The sequence below is a fragment of the Lactuca saligna genome, chromosome 2 (assembly GCF_052625555.1).
Source record: "Lactuca saligna cultivar CGN05327 chromosome 2, ASM5262555v1, whole genome shotgun sequence".
NCBI lineage: Eukaryota > Viridiplantae > Streptophyta > Magnoliopsida > Asterales > Asteraceae > Lactuca > Lactuca saligna.
The window spans coordinates 169687739-169699781 of record NC_136418.1 but is presented as its reverse complement, the minus strand read 5'-3'; the positions used below and the strand labels follow the sequence as shown (position 1 = coordinate 169699781).

At 30.6% G+C, this 12043-nt stretch overlaps 1 protein-coding gene across 1 annotated transcript; it reads right to left on the bottom strand.

Annotated features, from left to right (window-relative positions):
* Positions 1 to 1293: 1293 nt before the first annotated feature.
* On the bottom strand, positions 1294 to 2919 carry LOC145030371 (isocitrate dehydrogenase [NAD] regulatory subunit 1, mitochondrial-like). The gene is made up of 5 exons (XM_078978747.1): positions 2866 to 2919; positions 1978 to 2385; positions 1605 to 1832; positions 1444 to 1522; positions 1294 to 1361 (listed from the first exon to the last, which is right to left on the bottom strand). The coding sequence occupies exons 1-5, from the start codon at positions 2917 to 2919 to the stop codon at positions 1294 to 1296; spliced, it is 837 nt and encodes a 278-aa protein (XP_078834873.1).
* Between the last annotated feature and the right edge of the window lie 9124 nt (positions 2920 to 12043).

The following is a 12043-nucleotide window of genomic DNA, read 5'->3' as shown; positions in this document are numbered from 1 at the left end:
TTTAATAGGAGGAAAATTTGTAAGATAATTGGAAATTTTTGGATTCAAAACCTTTCTACATGTACTTTGTATGTAGTTATTATTTTACATTTCAACTATTTCAACCTTTCATCAGTTGTTATTATTTTTTAATACAAATAATATTTAACACTTTTAAAACATTTAATTAAAAATATAACATTAATAATGTTTAAGTTTTTCATTAAACTAAAAAATTAAAAATTATATAACAATAGCAAAAAATATAATTAAAACGATATAACGTTAACTAAAAATTACATCCTATTATTTGACGAAGAACATTTTATATATTATTATTTTAGTTGTTTTGTTTTATATGGTTTGTGTGGCCATTACAAACTCCTGTATATTTTGGGCTTCCTATATTTCTTGTAGGCCACTGTTTATTTCCAGCCACTCAAGTTTTATGTGAAGAACATCTCGCACCCCGACATTTTCTTGGTATTTGACCTTCGAATGGGAATGAAATTCATTTCAAGAAATCAATTAATGATGTGAAAAGAGGAAAACTCTCCTTTCCATTACATAACAATTTTTCTTTTCCCTTTTGTAAAAATTAAAATATAATTATTGATCATTTTTAAATAAATATTTCATTCTCTACGAACAACATGAATATAAGTAATGCTTTAACATATAAATTAATGTTTTTACACGGATTATTAATTTTGTACATACTTAATAATTTTTTGATAAAACTTCAAAAATGATCCATGTGGTTTCCGAAAATATTAAGTTTAGTCTTTAAGTTCAAAAAACCTCACAGATGGTCCATGTGGTTTCAAAACGTTGAACAAATGATCATTCCTCCTAACTCCGTCAGCTTTCTACCGTTAAGTGAGGATCATTTTCGTCATTTCAATACACAGGGACCATTTATGAGGTTTTCTCTATTTAAAAAAAACATATATAATTATTTAATTAAAGGGCCCCACCCTCTCTCTCTCTCTCTCTCTCTCTCTCTTTCTCTCTTTCTCTCTCCCTCTCTCTCTCTCTCTCTCTCACACACACACACACACACAAAAGAACCCATCTTAAACTGGATCTTCACTTTGTCGATGAACTCATCTTCCGCCATATCAAACGAAGAAGACTTATCCCCTTTCATCATCAAAACCTTCGCCTCGGGTAACCCCGAAACCCGACTCCACCACCTCCATCATTTCTGCAGATCCAAAGAGGTTGAGATCGAAGAAGTTTGCAAGGTTCATTATCAAGACTTCATAATGGCTTTCGATGACCTATGTTCTCTTCTTTCAGGCGTCAAATCACTTAAACATTCCCAACATTCCTAGCTGATGCACTTTGCTCAAAGATTGCATACTTAGTTCCAACATTTCCTGCAACAATTCCAATCATAATGGTTGTTATTAATTAGGTCTCAGTTGAAGAAAATCAAGAAATAACAACAAGAGTACTTACCTCCTGGGATGACAATTGTCCCACCAACAATTCCAGCTGCAGTGTTTGCAACTAGGTTGCCATAAAGGTTAGGAGTCACCTATAAGATTCAGTGAGGAAGAATGTGTAAAAAAAATGGAAATGATGGTGTATGATATATTAAGAAGATAAGATTAACATACCATGACATCGAATTGCTCAGGCTTTGAAACAAGTTGTATGCAACAATTATCAACAATGATTTCATTATATTTGATATTGGGATATCTTTTAGCAATCTCCCTAAAAGATTCCAAGAAAAGTCTATTTGCAAGCTTCATGATGTTTGCTTTATGAACAACTATTACAATCTTTTTGTTGTTGAGATGAGCATATTTAAAAGCATATTGTGTTATGCGTTCAGAGCAGAACTTTGTTATCACCTAAAATGACACCATAACCAGACACAACAGAAAGAAACTAATATACTGCAGTTCAAGAGTAGCCAATTTCACATAGGCATTTCATCGAACAACAAGCATGCGATGATAATGAAATTAAGAAACCCAAATGTACCTTAAGACTTTCAACGACACCAGGAACAACCTCATGCTCCAAACCCGAATACTCCCCCTCCGTGTTCTCCCTGATCACCACGATATCAACGTTCTCATGCCTAGAAGGCAACCCAGGCAAATTAAAACAGCTCACAAGCGAGATATACAAATCTAGTTCTTTCCTCAACAGAAGATTCAACGAATTAACCCCTCCGCCCACCGGCGTAATCAATTCGCCCTTCAAACAAACTCTATTCTTCTTAATCGAATCCATAACATCATCAGGTATCGTGTTCATGTCGCCATGAACTTCAAATTTCTCGAAGATAACCGGTGCACGCATTGCCTCGAAGACCTGTTCAACGGTGCCGGTCACCAAAGGGTCGATCCCATCGCCAGGGATTAGAGTAACGAGTCTTGGAATACCCTCTCCGGTAATAGGGTTAACTGGTATTATGTTAATTAAGAGAGAGAGAGAGAGAGAGAGGTGGGGCCTTTAATTAAATAATTATATATTTTTTATTTTTTTAAAAATAAAGAAAACCTCATAAATGGTTCTTGTGTATTGAAATGACGAAAATGCCCATCACTTAATGGTAGAAAGTTGACAGAGTTAGGCGGAAGGACCATTTGTTAAAAGTTTTGAAACCACATGGACCATCTGTAAGGTTTTTTGAACATAGGGACTAAACTTGATATTTTCGGAAACCACACGGACCATTTTTGAAGTTTTGTCTAATTTTTTTTACATGAATTATCAATAAATTTAGCTAAGTTGTTTTAAAATCTACCGTTGTGAATGGGTATTGTAGATTATGTATTTTTTTTTTCGTATACTATGTTCCAGTCATCTTATCCTTCCGATATTATCCACTCCCACCGCCATCGTCCTCCTCCAATCACAAACAACAAACACCGTCTTCCATCTCCATAATTCGCCACCACAATCACACATCTCCATTATTCACCACCACCGCCAATATACTAATCTAAAATCATTTTCAACATGCAACAAATTGATTCAAGCATCCGATCGATTCAAACGCATTAGAACCTAAAAATCAATTTAAATCACCAATAGGCTCAAACTTATATTACAGCAATAAAACTACATCCTTGAATGAAGCTGGTTACCTAGAGACACATGATTTGAGAAGAAAGGGGAGAGCAGGGGGATTTGGCGTTTTCACCGAAGAGGTAAAAGAGGAGATTGTGCGTTTTGTAATGGTTTAAAAATGAACACGTAAAATGATGTTTTGAATTTTTTTTTTTTTCGAATTGTTTGACCCAAAAAGATAACCAAAACTATGATGATGGCCAAAAATATATATATATATGAAAGTGACTAATTGTTTACAAAAGTTGTTTCAATAGTAAATAGAGTACAAAAATGTTTTTACTTTGTTTCTTGAACATGTATGAGTTTAATGGTGTTTCTTGAAGACTTGAGCAAATTACAAATCAACCGGCTAGACCTACAATAATCGGTCAGGATAAGAAACGTGAGTTTTATAGTCAAATTTATACGAAAAATAAAATGACTATATATATATATATATATGTGTGTGTGTGTGTGTATGTGTGTGCGCGCGTGTGTGTGTGTGCAAAAATTCAACAAGGAACCATTTTAAACATACAACCAAGAAATCATTATTTTTTCAAGTTTTAGATTATTTATCGAAAAATAATTTTAAAAATATATAAATTCATAACTTTTTATCTTCTTTCCATTGATATCAAATTTGATATATATATATATATATATATATATATATATATATATATATATATATATATATGTATGTATGTATATATATATATATTATTTTATTTGTTCAGATTCATATTGTGAATCTGCACTATAAATCATTAATTTTATATAAATTCGCTGTATGAATCTGCACAAACTCATAGTGTGAATTTATACAGATTCACAGTGTGAATCTGCACAGATTTCACAGGATGAATCTCTACAGATTCACAATATGAATCTAAACAAATCATTTTTTTTATCAAGTTTTAATATCAATGGATGGAAGATAAAAAGTTATGAATATTTATATTTTTAGTTTTTTTCTTAGGGTTTTTTTTTATCTAAAAGTTAAGAAAATATTGGTTCCTTGTTGAACCCAAACTTAAAAGTTGAGAATAAATCAACCTCTCTCTCTCTCTCTCTCTCTCTATATATATATATATATATATATATATATATATATATATATATATATATATATATATATATATATATATATATATATATACACATACACACACTTCAAAGTCAGTCGACTGTAACATTAATCAATCGTCGAAATTATAATAGGAAGTGATGGCATTTTTATGTACATAAAACTTTGTGTTGATAAACTAGTATTTAAATATTTAATAAACAACACAATATATATTTCCTTTAGATCATATATAAAATGTATAATTTGTTCAATAAAACATTGAAAATGCATCAATTTTCTTGGGGTGAATCAAGATTTTCAAGTTTACGTTGTGACTTTTTCTTGCATGACATTAATTATTAAATTATTATATAACCAAAGTACCCACCGGACATGGATCAAAGCTAAGTCTTGGATGATATTAAATACCCACAGTACCCATAGAACATGGATCAAAGCTAAGTCGTGGAGATATGAACTAACAAAATTAAATAAATTGAAAATGATCATTGAAAATTGAAGTCCATTAAATGAGTTAAATAGTTATTGGCCCATTGTCAATTTGTCATTATGATGAAACACAATAGTTCAAGTCCAGTCAACCAAAACTAACAATGATAATGTCTTCATCACTTCATGCATATGCGTACTTTGTCAAATTATATATTTTAAACATAAAATCTTTAAATTAATTTTAATTACATTTTAATCATTTGAATATATCAACGTAGATTGAAAACGTTTTAAAACGTTATAAAATGTTGAAACAGATAGAATAATATGACGCGTAAAGCCGTAAAAACTAAAAAAGGTCAAATGAGATAATCAACCTTTAGGACATCATAACATACACACCCCTTAATGATAGTTTTTTTTTGCTAACTAATTAAATTGGTGTTTAATTATATTTCGTTTGCCTTTTTTGTACATTTAGAACTCGCATAAAAAGAACTTTCATATTAATATGTGAATGTAGTCATACAGAGCTATTTTCTTTGAACTCTATCTTATGTAATTTCAAGTTTTTGTAAATTTCGAGGGTGTTTGAGAAATCTTTTAAAATTATTTTTAGAATTTTTAGCTTCTTCAAAAAACTAAAAGTTAAAAAAGATGTTTGAATATTTTAAGAAGTTCTTTTAAAACAATTTTTTGGCAAGAACAAAAATAAGCTTTTGAAAAATCATGATTATGACTTTTTGCAAATTTTGGGCTTTTAACTTTTGAAAAATCAAAAGATAAATCAAACACATTTTAATACTATCTTTTGTAAAAAGCTAAAAAATCAAAAAGGATTTTTGTCAAAAGAATTTTTTAACATGAAAAACAATCACAAACACCCCCTTCATCTAGATGGTATGCTCACGGCAGGGGCGGTAAGAAGTGTAGTCGATTCAAAGATTACTCTTAAGGGAGGAGAAAAAATTGATTAGATTCAAACACTCCCGACGAAGGTGTTATTTTTGTAAGTGTAGAGCAAAGTTGGGTAAATATCATTTGCAACAATTCTTTCTAAACGAAGTGTTTTTATTTCATCGACATGGTGTTCATTATGTGATAGAGGTGAAGATGAATCAGTGGATCATCTCCTAGTAAGTTGCTTGTGTGCAACTACTGCTCTCGATTTGATTCCCGATTGGTGCGGTATCCCTCGACAATTATTCTCAAATGTTGGTGAACTGTTGAACTTTGGAGCGAGATGAGGGAACTGTCCAAAGAAACGCATGAGATTAATGACAATTCTATATGGTCTTTTATGGCGAATCTGCAAAGGTAGAAACAATAAGATTTACAGCAATGTGATTACATCTCCAACTATAATTGCTTATCACCTATGATGTGATATCGATGGTGTATTATTGGCACAAACATAGAGAATCTCATAATTCATGTAAATGGTTTTAGTGGTGTTGATCACCATTCCACTATTGGAAATTGTAAGCTGTAACGCTCTTTTTTTCTCAGCTAGTTTCTTGCTAGTCGGGTGGTTTTGTTAATATTATTTTCGTTTCAATATATATATATATAAAATTTTACATTAACAATAATTGTTATTTATATTAAATCAAATCCTTATGTTTAATCCTTCACATTTCTATTAGTTGTCTTGTTAATATATTCTTATAATTAATCTCATTATTCTAATAAAAAAATAAATATATTCTCTTTTTCTCACCTATCATTATATTAGATCTCCTAATTAATGTCATACTACTTGTCAATTTATTGATTCTTCATTTTAAATTTCAAAAATTTCCACTCTAATTATATTAAATTAATAACATTAAAATAAAATTAATACAAATTATAAGGTCACATATTTGTTTAAATCAACGATTATAATTTTATATAACTAAAAAAACATCACTTAATTTATAATTTATTTAAAATTATTGAGTGATAATTTTGAGTTTTTTGCTATGAAAGTTTAATTAATTTTATAACCGTGGTTCCCACAAGTTATAAACTAGTTTGTTATATATTAAACGCAATGCAGTTTTAGATTTTTTGTGGGATTTTAAAAAGGGCAAACGTTACAAACGAATTAATATTAATATAAAATGCACATATACATATCGTGATATGATTAGTAAAGGAAAAACCACAGATAAAACGAACATATAATTGGCTTTTAGTTTATTACGGTAGATAACATTAAATACATTATATATTTATTTATTCATTTTTTTAATTTGTTATTGTCTTTTTTCTAAATTGAAAGTTATATTATCCAATTTTGATCAATATTGACCACTTAACTGGTAAACGGGACGTTTTCTCCCGGCAACACCTTTGATGTCTCTCTTTTCTTATTAAACTCTCCATTACATATAAACCCTCCATTACATGGATGCTATCAATGCTAATATGGAACATGACACCAAAACGCCATCCACCTTAGCCAAGAGGCTAATTAAATAGGTTTTCTAAAAATAAAAAAAATAAAAAAAATAAAAAAAAAGTGGGTGTTTCGATAAATAGTTTTTAACTTATTAGTTTATTGCTTATTTGTTTATTGCGGTGAGAATAAACATTTTTTTGAAATGTGTTTGGATTAGCTTATTGCGGTGAAAATAAGCAATAAACATTTGAAGTGTTTGGCAAACAAAACAGCTTATATGAGTAAAATAATCAATAAGCAATAAGCAATAAGCATTCCCCCATTGCTTATTAAAATCAGCTTATTTGGTTTATTTCTACCACAATAAACTGGTTTTTAAAGACTCCTATCCAAACACTTAAATTTGTTTATTACCGTGGGATTAAGCAATAAGCAATAAACAACATATTTTTTCCCTGTCTAAACACCCCCCAAGTGAAATTGAACAACCTAACACCAACATTAGACCAACAACAATGTTAACGCTATGTGTGTACGGTAAAAATCACTCATTTATCTACTTCCTCCGTTAAAATTGAAGATTTGTTACCTTGAATTGAATGGTTGAAACTTGAAAGTATTCCAAACCGCACATTAGATATCAAACGATTACATTAGATTTAGGAGGGAGGGATTAAACTTCAAAACAAAACAATATAACCAAGTTTAATTTGATATAAAACGATTACATATCAAAGATCTAAGCAATGTCATTAATATGAAATATCTTACATTGTTTAGCGCTCGTTGTTTATATTTTTAAATCTTGTACAATTGTCTCTTTTACCTAATATTTCTTACAATTTCTTTCTCGAAATACAAAACCATAATGATACCATATAAAGTTTTGTTTATTGATTTTTTTTCTTCTTTTGTTAATTATCTTATTTTGGTCCAAAAAAACAACTATTTGTACATCTATAATCTACTAAGGATTTAAATCGTACATTCATGGACGGTTTTAAGGGGTTTCCAATGTGGCACCAACAACCCCTAACCTTTCTAGCTGCAGTGTAAAATTTTCGATTTTTCGATATTTTTTTAACTATTTTTCATATATCGGCAACACATATTTATCACGACAACACCTAATATGTATTTCTGCATCCGTCCCTGCGTACATTAAAGTTAAGTTTGTATATCTTATGAAGTTTTATAAAGCTACATATAACTTTTGATGTTGTTTAAAGTTTGGTATGTTAATATATAATTTTGGGTTGAAAGAGTTTGTTTCCCACTAAACTTAATACAATATATATTATAGATTTAGAAGACATCTTATAGCCTATTATTAATAGAAAATAACACATTTCAATTTTAATTTTATCAAATAATATATTTTTTTATCTAAAAAAGACAAAAGGATTTAACCTTTGTTATTATAAATAATATATTCATCTTATGTAAGAAAACAACAGTTTATTTTAAATGTCATCATTTAAAAAAAATAATGACATTTAGAATAAAAAAAAAAGAGTCAATTACTGAAATCGTCCCTACGGTTTAATCAAAATTACATTTTTAGTTCCTAACTTATTTTTTGCACTCGGATCGTCCCTGTGGTTTGATTTTGTTACGTTTTTTGTCCCCATGGTTTGATCAAAATTGCACTTTTTAGTCCCTAACTTTATGTATGTAAGGGACGAAAAAAGCAACAAAATCAAATCAGAAGGACGATCCGAGTGCAATAAAAAGTTAGGGATTAAACGTGTAATTTTGATCAAACCATAGGAACAATTTCAGTAATTTACTCTAAAAAAAATCACACAAACAGATTCTATTAATATAAACCGCGATAGAATAAGTTATTATTCTATATGTTTTATGTAGCTTTCTATTATAGATATATAAGAATGATAACAATTAAAATGAGTGTGAGAGAAACAGAGACGGATCAGAGTATTGTCACTTTTATTTCTGTCATTGCTTATAGTTGTGGAAAAATATAATAAGAGTGTAGCATCCGAGTCCCAATTATGTTTTTTCATTCTTTTATTAGGGGTTTTATAGTCTAAAAGAGCGTGAAGCAGGAAGACATTAATCACACTTGCTGAATAACTAAAAATTTTGTTGAATTATACTGAGGGTGCGAACCGCCTCTTAAGAGGCACCATGGTGCCTTCGGCCCATGGGTTGAACGTGTTTTTAAGGTTTTGAGGCTATTTAAGGTGCATTAACTGCAAGAGTTTGTTCTTTCACAGCCTTCGTTAACCCTAGATTGATCTTGAAGAAACCCTATCCTCCCTTTCATAGTTCATAGTTTTGAGCTCCTCTTCTTTCCTCTCTCCTTTCATCCATATTTTTGTGTTTTTATGGCTTTAGAGTGAAGTGTTCTTGAATGATTTGGCATGGAAGCTTTAGAGTGAAGTGTTCTTGAATGATTTTTTATGTATTAATGTGCTATTATAACTTCAAAATTAACATATAATTAAAAAAAATAAATTTGAATTTTGAAGTGATTTGTCTGATATATTTTCATGACATCTAGCATAATATTAATGATGATTTGTATTAGAGTTATATATATCAAAAGAAGATTAAAGTTATCATTTTATTAGAAAAGAGAATTTTTATTATAAAAGTGATTTCTATTTGTTTTTCTTTATATTTATGCGTCCCTATATGTGTTTGGATGAAACAATTGTTATTTATCTCGATTCTCGCATACTTGTATTTTGGGATAAAGTTGTAATGATTTTCTATTTAATATGATAAAAAAAAAAAAAATACAAATCCCATTCACTACCTCACACGCTTTTCAGTCAAACTAACAAAATATAAGTCCACAAAATGGTTATCGCTTAATTAAAATATTTATTGTTTAATATCTTTTCTCTATCTTCATGTAAAATTATTCCTTTTCTTATTTGTCATATAGTGGAAAATAGTTCTTTATGTTTAAAATATTGCCAAGTGATTGTAACAGTATCTATGACGTATAATTAAATTTTATAATAAATTTGATAGAAAAATCATAAAAATAATATACTTGCATCAAATCACGTTAGCTTTCAGGTCTTAATGACAACCATTTAAATGGTTCCATCAGCTCCGAATCATTCAACATTCAAATCCTTCTTATTAAGTCAATTTTTACCTCCGAAAACGAATAAAGAAAATAGCGCACATACATAAGAAGTGTCATGAGTAGGGTCGTATACGAACTGAACGTTCAACGAATCGTTCATGAGCCATTCGACGGGAAGTTCGTTTATGTTCGTTTATTTAATAAATGAACGAAATGAACACAAATTCTCATTCGTTTAGTTAAACGAACGAACATGAACAATGGTCTCATTCGTTCAATTATGTTCGTGAACGTTCATTTATGTTGTTCGTTTACATTTATTTATGTTCGTTTATATAGGTTTCCATTTAACTTCATATATGCTTAATTGTGTTTTATTACATTACTATATTATATATTTATTTATGTTCATATATGTTTGTTTCGTTTATCTTTTTTTATTTATGTTCGTTTACCATGTTCACGAACGAACATGAACAATGTAATTTGTTAAATGAACGAACATGAACAAGAAAACTCATTCATGCTCGTTCGGTTCGTTTACACCCTTAGTCATGAGTTAATGCATTTATCATGTCAAACATATATAATAACAAAAATTGCACCATTGGTCCATATGGTTTTCCAAAACAGGTGTAGAAACTAGAAAAGACAACTACTAAAGCTCCTATGCACTTGGTCCATGTGGTTTGTTTTACTTGTGTCGCTGGTCATTTTGCCATGAAAAAAAAGATTATTATGCCATTATTATTTTACTTAATAATTTTTTTTATATAACCACCACCACCACAACCGATTACCATCTGCACTAAATCAAAATCAAATCTAAAAATCAAAACTCAAAACCAAACATGAAATCAAGAGCATTCAAAATTAGGTCTTAAAAGAATAAGAGATTTATACTCTTTTGTAACAAATGGATAAGTACATGAGCTTCACAATTGAGAAGTGAACCAAATAAAGTACAGACAATATGAAGAAAGTAAAGACAGTATGTAACATCCCGATTTTTCCAGGAATGAAATGTAGGGATTTGTGCACTTTAGAAAGTCTACTCACAACTTGTCGTGTAGAAACCAAGAAGGGTCACGTATTCCGGAGAACCTACTCGACGAGTTGGAGGACCCAATTCGAAGAGTTGGAGCTGATTATGAAATACCCTAATTTTTAGGGTTTGCACCCTATTTAAAGGACATTAAGTCCTCTTTCCAGGCTCCCTTACCACATTCACGTCCAGAGAGAAACCCTAATCAAGCTAACCCCTATTTTGAGTGTACATGAGGCTAAAAGTGTGTGTTTGGTGCATTTTTTGAAGAGGCTTAAAGATTTAGAGGCTTGGAACGAGAAGAAGCTTGTAGATCCAGCATCTACATCGTGTTGGCATCCATTTGGAGGTAAAAAGTCTTTACCTTGGCTTTCCATTTCTTAGATCTCTTCTTATGTGAGTATATGGGCATTTTTGGTGCAAAATGGGGCCATTATCAAGTTTAAGCTTGTCCAGAGGGTGTAGTTTCAGATCTGGACTCATCTAGGCCCTCATATACATAAAGCCTCAAGCTTTATGAAGCTTTAACCCTTCTCCATACCCTAAACCTATTGTTAAGCTTAGTTCTAGTGTTTTAACCCCTTTGAGACCTTGCATGCACGTAAAGTTGTTAAGTTTACGTGATATCTACACCCTAGGATGATAGATCTATAGTTTGGAGTTTTGGTATTGCTTAAAAGAGTCTGGATGAGAAATGGGTTGAAGGAACTTGACAAGTTGTATAAGCTAACTCGATGAGTTGGTTAGGGTTTACCCACCTTCTGGATTCTGAGAAAACTCGATGAGTGGGTGAGATGGCTCGGTGAGTTGATGAGGGTTTTCCAGATCTTCTGGACACTGAAGAACTCGACGAGTTACTCATGTAACTCGGCAAGTCGACTCGAGTTTTCAGTTTTGAAGTTATGAAGGAACTTGACGAGTTACTCAGGGCGGTTGAGGCAGGACCTGCTTTGTGTTGAAGGC

Bases quoted from the DNA above. Each gene is read 5' to 3' on its own strand.
- LOC145030371 (XM_078978747.1), bottom strand. From the start codon at position 2,919: ATGGAGATGTGTGATTGTGGTGGCGAATTATGGAGATGGAAGACGGTG. The intron at 2,386-2,865 runs GTTTGTGATTGG...ATTACCGGAGAG, and splicing joins GATGGAAGACGGTGTTTGTT to GGTATTCCAAGACTCGTTAC. The intron at 1,833-1,977 runs GTACATTTGGGT...GTGATAACAAAG, and splicing joins GTGTCGTTGAAAGTCTTAAG to TTCTGCTCTGAACGCATAAC.